Below are 15,343 nucleotides of genomic sequence, written 5' to 3' on the forward strand. Positions count from 1 at the left end.
AAAAATCACTTTCAATAAACACAATTTGAAACTTTTTTTTTCATGTCAGTTTTTCAGTCATATCTGGGGCCTGTTTCTAACATTCCGGCTTTGCGGGGTCCACCTTTACACACATGAGATTTTTAGTCAGTTATGGGGATCGCTTTTAATATTTCAACCTTAAGAGGTCTACCTATACACACATTATTTTTTTAGCCAGTTATGGAGCTTGCTGTTAAGATTTAAGACTTGTTAGGTCTGCCTTTATAAAGAGGATCTATCAAGTTCAACCCCAACCCTAATCTAACCCAAACATGCATTTGTGTGGACTTAATCATTTGAGAAAACCTAAAAATTTTGTTAGTGTTATTAATACTTTCATCTGGCTAAATATACTAGATATACATTGAAATGTGCATTCTAAAATACATTCTGAAGTCTTTATTCAGATTCTGGTCCATTTTCCTTGGTCACAGTCTTAATATTCTTCAATTTGTTCAGTCATATTGGTACATTTTAAAATATTTAAATTCTGCATTTTAGCTAACTATAAAGTACACAGGATTTACAAGTAATAATTGTCGAGTCAAAATTTTAAATGGACACATTACAAATGTAGCCAATGAATAAAGGAACTTATTTAATCTAACATTTACGAACAGGAGAAGTGGAGCATAAAAAAAATCACAAACAAATAGTGAACAAATGGTGAAACAGGACCAGCCATGTGTTTCTATCTCTGTTAAGGGAAGCTGTTTCACTCATATTTTCTCCTCATGGTGGTTATTCTCTTTTTGACAAAGTACTTAACAGCGCGGTGCTTGTGGTTCTGCAGCAATGCATCTCTCGCAGTCAAGCTTACCAGGAACCTGATTTGTCAATATATACTTCCTTGAATGTTTATTTACTGCAGCACATTCCTCTGGGGTCCAGCTTCTTTTCACAACTTTTCCGTTACCTAAGGGCATAGGAAGAGCACTTTTTAGTTTACAACTTAATTAGAACAAAATTGCATAAAGAATACATTCACTTTATGTACAATTATCCGACAATATAATTCAAATGATATTTTATAACGTCAACTATCTTTGTCAACAGTGATGAGCCTACAATAGACATAAGTAAATCAGTTAATATCTGAGATATTAATCTGGTCATTTAAGTTGCTAGGTGGTCTTCAGTGTCAGCTGTTTTGATATTAACAAAATTAAAAATAGATGCACAAAAGGGTAACATTAGAATGCCCCCAGTTTTGGTGGTGGGGGAAAGAGGTCTCTCATTTTCTTGATTACTTTTAAGCAGTTTTGCATTTGACCAGAATGTCACTGCTGGTAGATGAAGCAATTCCTGGACCCTACAGAGGTTGCACAGGCAGTCAAACTCCACCATGGCAGCACATTGGGATGCACCATTTCTCTGACAAAACCATTAAGAACAGATACAAGTTGCTGCAAAATCAGGGAAAATAAAAAATAAAAATCAGAGAAAAACTTTTTTCAGACAGTGTTTTACATGTATGGGGAATTTGCTTTGATAACGTGCTACACATGGACAAACAAAGATGATAAAAGTAAATTTGGAAATATATAATGTGTAAAAAATTAAATGCAAGCTGTATAAGAATGGTATCTGCCTTGGTGTGACAATGTGTGAATTTGCATATTCACTAATAGGTTAATCTAGAGCAATTTTTCTTTCTCTCTTTTGAGGTAAATGTGTCATGTATACATTACCTCTATTTAAAAATAGATGTAAACAAACATCTCACATATAATCAAGGTTAGCAATGACCTGTAACTCACATGAGAAAGGATGGGTCAATTTTCATTTTATGACAAAATTCAAAAGTTTAGACCTTACATGTCTAAGAAAAAAAGTCAAGTGGTGTTTAATATATCTTGCTTGGGTCATCTAAATCTTAGTAAGCAGCATATGTGAGGATAATTAGATACTGATACAGTAGTAACAATTGGGTAATTTAAAAGCAACTGTGATAAAGTTATATATTGAAAAGGATTACTCTAAACTCACCTCCCTTTTTGGCAGACTTTTCATTACTTGGGCCACGAGATGCGGAGGTACAAGAGGTCACTTCTATCACTTCTGGGATCAGCCCATCTGAAATGATGATTTTTAAGTACAGAAAAAAAACACAGTATAGCAATATTCTAAAACAAAAATTAACTGCACCTGTATAAGAATGCTTGGTCAAATTTAATATACTCTTGTTTTGAGCAGATTGATTTGCAGAGGTACAGAGCAGTCCTTTTGGGAATCATTGTCAGTATCATCACTGTCTGAGTAGTCCACTTTGAGAAACTCCTTTGATAATTGATAGCTCTATGGAGGGAATTAAAAGAAATGTGTTGTTAGTTTCTGCAAGCTACTCTTATATGCTGTATTAATATAAAGACTAGAATTTCTTTGCTCAAAATAATTAAAATTTCTGTCCAATATCTTAACTGGTAGACGACCGGTGCTGTACACATCCTCTGAAATATGCCAAAACCTTATATCACAGGAAATTTTACATATAAAACATGGAAAAGGCTCCAAAATTTACAACAAAGAAGCCACAAGAAACCATATTTCAGAAATCTGTTATGTGTGTGTGAATGATTGGCTTGGTTGGAATAACCATGACAACCTTAGATCCATACGGAGGGCCCCACAAGTAGCCATCAGAAATCTGTTATGTGTGTGTGAATGATTGGCTTGGTTGGACACCCATGGGCGCATGTTTCAACAATCCATCTATAGGTGTGTGTGCCACTGGTTCGTTTGGGCTCTATGAGGAGAACCACTAAAACCGTGTGATCCAATGGTTGGCTGAATGCTGTTTAAGGTACCTTCTGACTAAAGAACAGCTTTCCAACTAAAAGCTGTAAACTAAGAGAACAAGAAAAGGTCTACAAAGTTTATTTCTTACAACAAAGTCGCACTGAATGTTACCCGTTGGCTGGCATCTTGTTTGATGTTATCATCAGGGTCAGAGTCCTGCCAAGTTCTGGCTGGTTCAGGCAGCGCACCATCAACAGGAGCCTGAGAGCCTGTCACCTGGAATTAAAACCACAAATAACTTACCAACATCATACAGACACCACAAATGACAGACTCAAGACCTGTATAGTTAAATCATGTGAAGTTAGTCCCCGAAACCAAACAAGCTTTTCTAACTAAAGTGTTCCAGTCAGTTCTGGATGTCTAATCAGGTCCTATAACAGCATCTTTATGGATGTAGTGGAGCATCCTTCAGCATGACACTTTAGCCGTTTAGCTGTTGAGGATGTGTGGAACTATAGCTGTAATATAATCAGCCTCCATAATGTCCATAACCAAAATATGATCTAAAAACATGAGACAACTTTCGATCCATACGGAGGGCCCCACAAGTAGCCATCAGAAATCTGTTATTGTGTGTGTGTGAATGATTGGCTTGGTTGGAATAACCAAGACAACTTTAGATCCATACGGAGGGCCCCACAAGTAGCCATCAGAAATCTGTTGTGTGTGTGAATGATTGGCTTGGTTGGACACCCATGGGCGCATGTTTTAACAATCCTTCTATAGGTGTGTGTGCCACTGGTTCGTTTGGGCTCTATGAGGAGAACCACTAAAACCGTGTGATCCAATGGTTGGCTGAATGCTGTTTAAGGTACCTTCTGACTAAAGAACAGCTTTCCAACTAAAAGCTGTAAACTAAGAGAACAAGAAAAGGTCTACAAAGTTTATTTCTTACAACAAAGTCTAACTGAATGTTACCTGTTGGCTGGCATCTTGTTTGATGTTATCATCAGGGTCAGAGTCCTGCCAAGTTCTGGCTGGTTCAGGCAGCGCACCGTCAACAGGAGCCTGAGAGCCTGTCACCTGGAATTAAAACCACAAATAACTTACCAACATCATACAGACACCACAAATGACAGACTCAAGACCTGTATAGTTAAATCATGTGAAGTTAGTCCCCAAAACCAAACAAGCTTTTCTAACTAAAGTGTTCCAGTCAGCCCTGATGTCTAATCAGGTCCTATAACAGCATCTTTATGGATGTAGTGAAGCATCCTTCAGCATGACACTTTAGCCGTTTTGCTGTTGAGGATGTGTGGAACTATAGCTGTAATATAATCAGCCTCCATAATGTCCATAACCAAAATATGATCTAAAAACATGAGACAACCTTCGGTCAATACGGAGGGCCCCACAAGTAGCCGTCAGAAATCTGTTATTATGTGTGTGTGAATGATTGGCTTGGTTGGAATAACCAAGACAACTTTCGATCCATACGGAGGGCCCCACAAGTAGCCATGAGAAATCTGTTATGTGTGTGTGAATGATTGGCTTGGTTGAAATAACCAAGACAACTTTCGATCCATACGGAGGGCCCCACAAGTAGCCATCAGAAATCTGTTATGTGTGTGTGAATGATTGGCTTGGTTGGACACCCATGGGCGCATGTTTCAAATATCCATGTATAGGTGTGTGTGCCACTGGTTCGTTTGGGCTCTATGAGGAGAACCACTAAAACCGTGTGATCCAATGGTTGGCTGAATGCTGTTTAAGGTACCTTCTGACTAAAGAACAGCTTTCCAACTAAAAACTGTAAACTAAGAGAACAAGAAAAGGTCTACAAAGTTTATTTCTTACAACAAAGTCTAACTGAATGTTACCTGTTGGCTGGCATCTTGTTTGATGTTATCATCAGGGTCAGAGTCCTGCCAAGTTCTGGCTGGTTCAGGCAGAGCACCGTCAACAGGAGCCTGAGAGCCTGTCACCTGGAATTAAAACCACAAATAACTTACCAACATCATACAGACACCACAAATGACAGACTCAAGACCTGTATAGTTAAATCATGTGAAGTTAGTCCCCAAAACCAAACAAGCTTTTCTAACTAAAGTGTTCCAGTCAGACCTGATGTCTAATCAGGTCCTATAACAGCATCTTTATGGATGTAGTGGAGCATGCTTCAGCATGACACTTTAGCCGTTTAGCTGTTGAGGATGTGTGGAACTATAGCTGTAATATAATCAGCCTCCATAATGTCCATAACCAAAATATGATCTAAAAACATGAGGCAACCTTTGATCCATACGGAGGGCCCCACAAGTAGCCATCAGAAATCTGTTATTGTGTGTGTGTGAATGATTGGCTTGGTTGGAATAACCAAGACAACTTTAGATCCATACGGAGGGCCCCACAAGTAGCCATCAGAAATCTGTTATGTGTGTGTGTGAATGATTGGCTTGGTTGGACACCCATGGGCGCATGTTTCAACAATCCTTCTATAGGTGTGTGTGCCACTGGTTCGTTTGGGCTCTATGAGGAGAACGACTAAAACCGTGTGATCCAATGGTTGGCTGAATGCTGTTTAAGGTACCTTCTGACTAAAGAACAGCTTTCCAACTAAAAGCTGTAAACTAAGAGAACAAGAAAAGGTCTACAAAGTTTATTTCTTACAACAAAGTCTAACTGAATGTTACCTGTTGGCTGGCATCTTGTTTGATGTTATCATCAGGGTCAGAGTCCTGCCAAGTTCTGGCTGGTTCAGGCAGCGCACCGTCAACAGGAGCCTGAGAGCCTGTCACCTGGAATTAAAACCACAAATAACTTACCAACATCATACAGACACCACAAATGACAGACTCAAGACCTGTATAGTTAAATCATGTGAAGTTAGTCCCCAAAACCAAACAAGCTTTTCTAACTAAAGTGTTCCAGTCAGCCCTGATGTCTAATCAGGTCCTATAACAGCATCTTTATGGATGTAGTGGAGCATCCTTCAGCATGACACTTTAGCCGTTTTGCTGTTGAGGATGTGTGGAACTATAGCTGTAATATAATCAGCCTCCATAATGTCCATAACCAAAATATGATCTAAAAACATGAGACAACCTTCGGTCAATACGGAGGGCCCCACAAGTAGCTGTCAGAAATCTGTTATTATGTGTGTGTGAATGATTGGCTTGGTTGGAACAACCAAGACAACTTTCGATCCATACGGAGGGCCCCACAAGTAGCCATGAGAAATCTGTTATTATGTGTGTGTGAATGATTGGCTTGGTTGGAATAACCAAGACAACTTTCGATCCATACGGAGGACCCCACAAGTAGCCATCAGAAATCTGTTATTGTGTGTGTGTGAATGATTGGCTTGGTTGGAATAACCAAGACAACTTTAGATCCATACGGAGGGCCCCACAAGTAGCCATCAGAAATCTGTTATGTGTGTGTGAATGATTGGCTTGGTTGGACACCCATGGGCGCATGTTTCAACAATCCTTCTATAGGTGTGTGTGCCACTGGTTCGTTTGGGCTCTATGAGGAGAATCACTAAAACCATGTGATCCAATGGTTGGCTGAATGCTGTTTAAGGTACCTTCTGACTAAAGAACAGCTTTCCAACTAAAAGCTGTAAACTAAGAGAACAAGAAAAGGTCTACAAAGTTGATTTCTTACAACAAAGTCTAACTGAATGTTACCTGTTGGCTGGCATCTTGTTTGATGTTATCATCAGGGTCAGAGTCCTGCCAAGTTCTGGCTGGTTCAGGCAGAGCACCGTCAACAGGAGCCTGAGAGCCTGTCACCTGGAATTAAAACCACAAATAACTTACCAACATCATACAGACACCACAAATGACAGACTCAAGACCTGTATAGTTAAATCATGTGAAGTTAGTCCCCAAAACCAAACAAGCTTTTCTAACTAAAGTGTTCCAGTCAGACCTGATGTCTAATCAGGTCCTATAACAGCATCTTTATGGATGTAGTGGAGCATCCTTCAGCATGACACTTTAGCCGTTTAGCTGTTGAGGATGTGTGGAACTATAGCTGTAATATAATCAGCCTCCATAATGTCCATAACCAAAATATGATCTAAAAACATGAGGCAACCTTTGATCCATACGGAGGGCCCCACAAGTAGCCATCAGAAATCTGTTATTGTGTGTGTGTGAATGATTGGCTTGGTTGGAATAACCAAGACAACTTTAGATCCATACGGAGGGCCCCACAAGTAGCCATCAGAAATCTGTTATGTGTGTGTGAATGATTGGCTTGGTTGGACACCCATGGGCGCATGTTTCAACAATCCTTCTATAGGTGTGTGTGCCACTGGTTCGTTTGGGCTCTATGAGGAGAACCACTAAAACCGTGTGATCCAATGGTTGGCTGAATGCTGTTTAAGGTACCTTCTGACTAAAGAACAGCTTTCCAACTAAAAGCTGTAAACTAAGAGAACAAGAAAAGGTCTACAAAGTTTATTTCTTACAACAAAGTCTAACTGAATGTTACCTGTTGGCTGGCATCTTGTTTGATGTTATCATCAGGGTCAGAGTCCTGCCAAGTTCTGGCTGGTTCAGGCAGCGCACCGTCAACAGGAGCCTGAGAGCCTGTCACCTGGAATTAAAACCACAAATAACTTACCAACATCATACAGACACCACAAATGACAGACTCAAGACCTGTATAGTTAAATCATGTGAAGTTAGTCCCCAAAACCAAACAAGCTTTTCTAACTAAAGTGTTCCAGTCAGACCTGATGTTTAATCAGGTCCTATAACAGCATCTTTATGGATGTAGTGGAGCATCCTTCAGCATGACACTTTAGCCGTTTTGCTGTTGAGGACGTGTGGAACTATAGCTGTAATATAATCAGCCTCCATAATGTCCATAACCAAAATATGATCTAAAAACATGAGACAACTTTCGATCCATACGGAGGGCCCCACAAGTAGCCATCAGAAATCTGTTATTGTGTGTGTGTGAATGATTGGCTTGGTTGGAATAACCAAGACAACTTTAGATCCATACGGAGGGCCCCACAAGTAGCCATCAGAAATCTGTTGTGTGTGTGAATGATTGGCTTGGTTGGACACCCATGGGCGCATGTTTTAACAATCCTTCTATAGGTGTGTGTGCCACTGGTTCGTTTGGGCTCTATGAGGAGAATCACTAAAACCGTGTGATCCAATGGTTGGCTGAATGCTGTTTAAGGTACCTTCTGACTAAAGAACAGCTTTCCAACTAAAAGCTGTAAACTAAGAGAACAAGAAAAGGTCTACAAAGTTGATTTCTTACAACAAAGTCTAACTGAATGTTACCTGTTGGCTGGCATCTTGTTTGATGTTATCATCAGGGTCAGAGTCCTGCCAAGTTCTGGCTGGTTCAGGCAGAGCACCGTCAACAGGAGCCTGAGAGCCTGTCACCTGGAATTAAAACCACAAATAACTTACCAACATCATACAGACACCACAAATGACAGACTCAAGACCTGTATAGTTAAATCATGTGAAGTTAGTCCCCAAAACCAAACAAGCTTTTCTAACTAAAGTGTTCCAGTCAGACCTGATGTCTAATCAGGTCCTATAACAGCATCTTTATGGATGTAGTGGAGCATCCTTCAGCATGACACTTTAGTCGTTTTGCTGTTGAGGATGTGTGGAACTATAGCTGTAATATAATCAGCCTCCATAATGTCCATAACCAAAATATGATCTAAAAACATGAGACAACTTTCGATCCATACGGAGAGCCCCACAAGTAGCCATCAGAAATCTGTTATTGTGTGTGTGTGAATGATTGGCTTGGTTGGAATAACCAAGACAACTTTAGATCCATACGGAGGGCCCCACAAGTAGCCATCAGAAATCTGTTATGTGTGTGTGAATGATTGGCTTGGTTGGACACCCATGGGCGCATGTTTCAACAATCCTTCTATAGGTGTGTGTGCCACTGGTTCGTTTGGGCTCTATGAGGAGAACCACTAAAACCATGTGATCCAATGGTTGGCTGAATGCTGTTTAAGGTACCTTCTGACTAAAGAACAGCTTTCCAATTAAAAGCTGTAAACTAAGAGAACAAGAAAAGGTCTACAAAGTTTATTTCTTACAACAAAGTCTAACTGAATGTTACCTGTTGGCTGGCATCTTGTTTGATGTTATCATCAGGGCCAGAGTCCTGCCAAGTTCTGGCTGGTTCAGGCAGCGCACCGTCAACAGGAGCCTGAGAGCCTGTCACCTGGAATCAAAACCACAAATAACTTACCAACATCATACTGAGAGTAATTCAAATAAAAGAGACAAAAATCTTCCTTTTTTTAATAACAAATTAATATTCCAACTTGCATACTTGATCTTACTGACTTACTTTTTCACGCCATGGCCATTTAGAATCACCATAGTTGTAATTGATTTCAGTTCCCATTTCTATGTTTTTGATGGCAAAAAGGCACAAATGGGGCTCGTCATTTACTATTTTTTTCATGGTGCAGTTTGGAGAATTGTGGTTGTCATTCACTAATCTTCCAAGAGAGCCATCCTCTGTTGATGCATCAATACTAGGAAAGAAAAAACAGAAATCAAACATTTTGTATCATATAACTAGTTTTTTAGTAAAATAAAAGTTGGCTTACAGAAATAAAAACTTGCAACATTTCAAAAGAAAAGTTGAGAGGGAAACAATGTCTTTTTGAACATCATAGCACTAAATAAAAAAAATTGTTAATGCCACAATCCTGATGTGTTATTGAAATATTGCTTCTGAGTGACTCACTAATTTAGGGTATTTTATTCCAGTCTCTTTCTAGAGTTCATAATTATTGTATAGAAAATATTTGGATATACATACCACCAGTAATGATTCTGCCATTCAAAGAAAAGAGAAATGTACTCTCCTTTTCAGAGTACTTGCTTGTTTGGCATTTTTCTGCTGACAGAAGTTGACCCCTGTATTATAAGATGAACTCTCCTTGTTCAAAGTGCTGGGTAGCAAACACGCCTCTTCCTGCAAGGACATTTTATATAAAACCATTGGTTATGAGAAAATATTTCTTTAAGATACACCTTTAACCAAATAATTGTGGTGTTATCTTACAATTTTAATACTAAGTTCTCGCTTAGAAACAGAAATACAACAACCAATCTGAATTTGATTGTTTTTTGTGTTGTTTTATAAAATAAATAAATATATACTTAATGGATAAATGGTCTAAAAATGAGTTTATTACCTTTTTGATCATCAATAAATCTTTCCACTAGTCCAGGTTTGTCCTTTGAGGATTAAATGTAAAAGGCTGCTTCATCAGCAGGCTTTTTTCTTGCTTTCCTTTTGGACATTTCTGGCTCTAAAAAATAATTCAAAACATGGCAGAGAGAACTTTAACAAGCACTCTATATTAATTTTAAAAGATTTGTAATCATCCACTGTATAAAGACTGAAGGAATAAGCCTGGCCTGAGAACTAACAGAACAAGAGTGATTAAAGAAAGAATATTTTTCAGAAAATACTGATATATTAATGAAAATGTTTGTCGGTTTGAAGCTGAGCTTTGTTACTTTTAACTAGTCACAGTTCCAACCAGGTGCTGCATCCAAAGAAAAGTTATTTCAATAGGTTTACCAGTATAACTCGTTATACTTTTCAGGAGCTACCAACTCGTTTTTATTATGTTTGTGTTTGAAAAGTGAACGTAGCATCCTGATTAGCGGTAGCTAATTAGCCAATAAGCTAGTTTCCGGATAGTTTTATTTGCGTCAGAATGCTTGTGTTATTTAAAGAAAGCATTCTGATAGAAAACCACCGAGAAATACAGAAGACATGCAGATATATCATAACACTGAGCACACACGTGTTTGACGAGTTTTGAAGTGGTTTCGGCAATTACGGCCAGAGTCCGGTTCTGGGCTTAGCAATTATGAAACATTAGCACATCGAAATCATCCTGAATATAACACGGAGCAATTATACATTCTGTCGTTCTCTTTTACACCATTGTTTTTAAAACCACTGCAAGCTAAGATGAATAACAAGTTAAAAAGCCGGACTGTCTGAGGGGAAAACGTTACGCCATCCGAGTGACAATATACCGAATCCGAAGCCATAATCATTGCATATAAACCCCTCGGGGTCTGGACAAAAAGCATTTCTACATCAGTTTCTTGTACTTAGTATTTACATGCAGTTGATTTACTCACCGTGTATGTTGTGTTTCGTTATGAGCAGCGTGTCTTCGTCGCGGAGCAGTCTCAGTCTGGCGGCGTCACACGTGGCGAAGTGACGTTAAGCTGGTGGTTTTAGCCGCATGAAGCTAACACATGCAATACCTGCTGATTTAACTAATATGTAAACTGATGGTAAAGAATAAATTACTATTTATTTATACCTTTATTTTTATGTTTAGAACATGAAAAATGCACGAGATGCTGATTTAACTAATATGTAAACTGATGGTAAAGAATAAATTACTATTTATTTATACCTTTATTTTTATGTTTAGAACATGAAAAATGCACGAGACAGTTTTTAAAATAAGCCTAATAGAATGAGCGTATTTTTATAAAGCAAGTGTAATGAATATTAAATAACGTAGATAAATTGCAATTGTAATGCAGGAATTTTATGTTTACAGTATTATTTTAGCTGCTATGGTTACTAAAATAATAATTACCTGGTTTAAATCTACAGGAAATAGCATTTTATTTTCTTAATCAACACTCGGATCACGAGGTGCCCTGATTGGTTGAATCACACACACTTCCGGTAGTGTGTATACTTGCAATACCACTTGCCATGGTCGGGGGGCCGCTACTGAGCACACACACTTCACACACACAATTCTCAACATTGCGACCATGAGGGGTAAGTGAAAAAAATTCGTGAGGCATGTTGTTAGAGCATTTCAAGCTGTTTTAGAGTGGTTTCCCGAGTGGGGTCCATGATTTTGGACCCCACAACGACACAGGGCCCCACTTTGTTGGTGGGCTCCCTGTCTTCGGACCCCCCATACTAATAAAAACAAGTACACACACACGCACAAACACACACACACAGTTGGGCTCCCGGGTTAGAAGAAAGGTTGCATATGTGATGTGTGGATCAATCTGTGAGGTTATCCTGGCAAAGGCAGCCATTGGTGACAGAACTGTTCCTGGATCATCCCTCATTAACTTAAAGGGCAGCGATGCTGTTTGTCCAGATAAAAGAAAATGACCCCAAACGGGGGCCAATTAAGTGAGAGGAATCGACAGCACAAGTTGCTTTATTTATCCAAAGTTTCAATCCAAAAGTAGCTGATTAGACTTTTGTTTTATTGTGAATCCAAGCTGTCCTTCAGTTATTTATTATGAAGGATGAATACGCACACACTCATACACTTGCACACAAACACACATGCATGCAGGGCAAGCATCCACCTGTTCTCTTCTCTCGCCTGAGGGCACTAGTATGGTGGATAACAGTTTGAGGGAGCCGCCTGCAAAACACTAATCAGACCTAACGCTGCCTAATTAGCACAGAGTCCACTGATTGGCTTACAGCAATAATTAACACAGGTGAGAATAATTAGCTCCCCATAGACCTGTGTGTGTGTGTGTGTGTGTGTGTGTGCGTGTGTGTGTGTGTGTGTGCGTACGCATGTGTGTGAGTGGGTAAGATGTTATTATGCAGCCTCGGTCCCCAGTGAGACTTAGCAGGCAGAGAGAAGAATCAAAGTCATTACAGAAACCAGGCCAACCTGTGTTAGGTACTCCGCTTTCCCACACCCCGAGAATTAGCCAGAGCCAGATCCACCTGCCGTGCGCATGTCCCCCCTTCGCCTTTCTTGCTTACTTTGTCGGTTTTCTGCCTCCTCCGGTTCTCTTAAGCCCCCCCTCCGTCAGTGATGACTGAAGGTGTGTTTGAGGAATTTCACCGCGAGGTGAACCTGCTAAGATGAGATGAAACACAAGCATGGGGCATCTTTCTATCATATTCTGTCTCGCTGCTGGTGTGCTTCTCGCTTTCATTCCGCTCCCAGCCACTTCCTCTCCTTGTATTAAAGAAAATAAAAACTCTTTACAGTGGCGAAATAGCCTTAAAGCCGTACTCATCCTTTCTATAAAACTACACAAGACATTACTTACCTGCTGGCTGTATATAGGAGGCCCAGCCACCATGAGAGAGAACGTAGCAGATAATGAGAAAGACAGAGATGGACAGACCAAGGAAAGAAATGGGGAGAGTGTTTTTGCAGAAAGTCTGGCCGTCGTTCATCAGTCTGTGTAGCAGCATGGTGTCTTCCTATTTTTACCAAAGTGCTGCTTCTTTGATCAAACCAACATCACACAGCGGAAGACATGCGCGCAGACAACAAGAAGTTTCTCTTTTTTTTAATCGAAGCACAATTGACGGCTTGTCACTTTTAGCTCCAAGGCACCGACGTTGTAGAGTAGTTAGAGATGTATCTCAGAAGGAGATGGTGGAAAGTAACACACACACACACACACACATACACACACACCTTCAAGAGCTTGGCGTGCTAAATAAATAACAAGCGACGATGTAAATTGGTGTTTTCCTGGAGTGTGTGGTTGCTTCTGGGATGTATTTTTCATGTCAAAACATTTTACAGTGGTTTAGGAGTGCATGGTTATTAAATGTAACCCTGCCCCCAGCATCCCTGGAACCATATGCATAAATACACACACCCATGCAGGGTGATAATCAATGACCAAAGATCTACTGCCCGCATCAATATATATATATATATATATATATATATATATATATATATATATATATATTAATTTGTCATTTATCATTTATCTGATCATTTCTGTCTTATGAACGTTTAATCGTTTAATAACATGCAGGGTTATGGAATGCAAGAGGAAGCCGGAGTTCCCAAAAGTCAAATACAAAACAGAAACAAACTGTGGGCCAGATGTGATCATTTGTTTACTCTGCTGTCAATAGCTAAATGGGTGGATATGGTTAGGTGGATGGATGGATGGATGGATGGATGGATGGATGGATGGATGGATGGATGGATGGATGGATGGATGGATGGATGGATGGATGGATGGATGGATGGATGGATGGATGGATGGATGGATGGATGGATGGATGGATGGATGGATGGATGGATGGATGGATGGATGGATGGATGGATGGATGGATGGATGGATGGATGGAAACAATCTCATTAAGAGTAATTTATGGTTCAACGCTATTGAGAGCACTACAACTTCTCTTAAAATTCCTGAATGCTCTTATAGGATGATCTTATGGTTGCCGTTTGACAAAAGCAAGTGGGGACTGGGGCTGCTTGTCACGCCACATGAGTTTTCAGCGACTGGAGCATCTGTTATCGCGCTTTGTCGCATTTGGATGACATTTGTGGCGGGGTTTCCAAATACTTTTTCTGCCGACTTGTTTACAGTGTGTTTAGCAAGCGATGTCTTATCCTGAAGTCTTAGAAGAGAAAACCGTTTGTTGGACCCAGAATAATTGCGTTGACAAAAATGTTCATGAAGCAAAGATTCACTAGGTTCCGTTCACGTTTGTCCAAATTATGAACGAGTTCATGAACTTTCGTTTATTGAACGCATTCAGATACAACACTGTAATCACCATATGTCCAAAAAAAAACATATATCAACAAAAGTCTGTAAGCTTAAAGCTAACATGTAGATTTTATATTCATAGACAGGTGCATGTGCACTCAGCATGAAAACTGGTGTATCTTCATTTTTGGGCTTGACCTTTAGCACGTTTGGGAATTTGGCAGATTAGTTGTCTAAGTTGTAGCGCAAGTGGTGTCGTGTGATTTTAGTGAATTTGATCAAGGTGCAGGTAGGCCCCACTGATGTGTGGTGGATGTCATTCATAAATATAACAACAGTGTGCTTTGAACCTTTTGAATCATTGTAAAAATGAATTAATGGAATATATAATAATATTAATCGGAATCACTCCCACAATGGCACAAACACCCATTTCGAAATGCACCCGAAAATACCAACTAAAAGAAAACTCCACTCATGCACACAGTTAGACCGCACTTTACACTAGACTTGAGTTGGGCGGGAAAATAGGGTCCGTAATGTGAAACACCACATATGGGCTAACTGCTGGAAAGTTTTTTTTTTTCTTCTTTTTGCTAAATCGATGCTGCCCAGCATGTTCCATCACAATTTGAATCTGAGAGACTATTTACATGGTGTTGCACTGCACTGCTGTTTTGGTTAGCCATGGAGTTGAGCAGTTCTGCCACGGTAAGCAGTTAACTCTGCTGTTTTTTTTTTCGTTTTTTTTGTGAGCATCTTTCCAAAATAGGCTCCTACTACCCAAAAAGATTGTCAGTATCTGACAGTGGTGTTACACACTGTACTTTGAGATGTTTGCATGAGCGGAATGGATGTACTGACGAGCACCTTAAAGCTGTATAAGAGCTGTTAAAGTGGTGTTTATAAGAGGCATTTGCATAGGGTTCATTGCTCATTCTGCCTGCTGCCTCCTTCAAAACACACATACACACATACACACACACACACACACAAACACACACACAGCCCACTTTTCCCTCTTGAATACTTTGCACATGCCTTCCTGA

General features: G+C 39.7%; 2 protein-coding genes across 13 annotated transcripts in view; one reads left to right on the forward strand and one right to left on the reverse strand.

The window, feature by feature from the left end:
* ebf1a (EBF transcription factor 1a) overlaps positions 1-15,343 on the forward strand; it is a 70,738-nt gene that overhangs the window by 16,110 nt on the left and 39,285 nt on the right. The window lies entirely within an intron of this gene.
* On the reverse strand, positions 406-11,786 carry LOC125990923 (uncharacterized). 5 transcript variants are annotated; one of them, XM_068650122.1, is made up of 14 exons: positions 10,947-11,786; positions 9,980-10,096; positions 9,121-9,756; positions 8,887-8,991; positions 8,076-8,180; positions 7,267-7,371; positions 6,456-6,560; positions 5,457-5,561; positions 4,644-4,748; positions 3,742-3,846; positions 2,909-3,036; positions 2,170-2,319; positions 2,011-2,097; positions 406-937 (listed from the first exon to the last, which is right to left on the reverse strand). In XM_068650122.1, exons 3-13 carry the CDS (start codon positions 9,337-9,339, stop codon positions 2,034-2,036), a joined length of 1,296 nt encoding a protein of 431 aa, XP_068506223.1. In that variant the 5' UTR covers positions 9,340-9,756; positions 9,980-10,096; positions 10,947-11,786; the 3' UTR covers positions 406-937; positions 2,011-2,033. The 5 variants fall into 5 exon arrangements, 2 of the variants coding, with proteins under 2 accessions (XP_068506223.1, XP_068506224.1); XM_068650123.1 differs by having other exon boundaries at positions 9,121-9,310; positions 9,601-9,756; positions 9,980-11,777; XR_011086608.1 differs by having other exon boundaries at positions 2,932-3,036; positions 9,980-11,778.

Source organism: Syngnathus scovelli, chromosome 1, assembly GCF_024217435.2.
Source record: "Syngnathus scovelli strain Florida chromosome 1, RoL_Ssco_1.2, whole genome shotgun sequence".
In the NCBI taxonomy this organism is placed as follows: domain Eukaryota; kingdom Metazoa; phylum Chordata; class Actinopteri; order Syngnathiformes; family Syngnathidae; genus Syngnathus; species Syngnathus scovelli.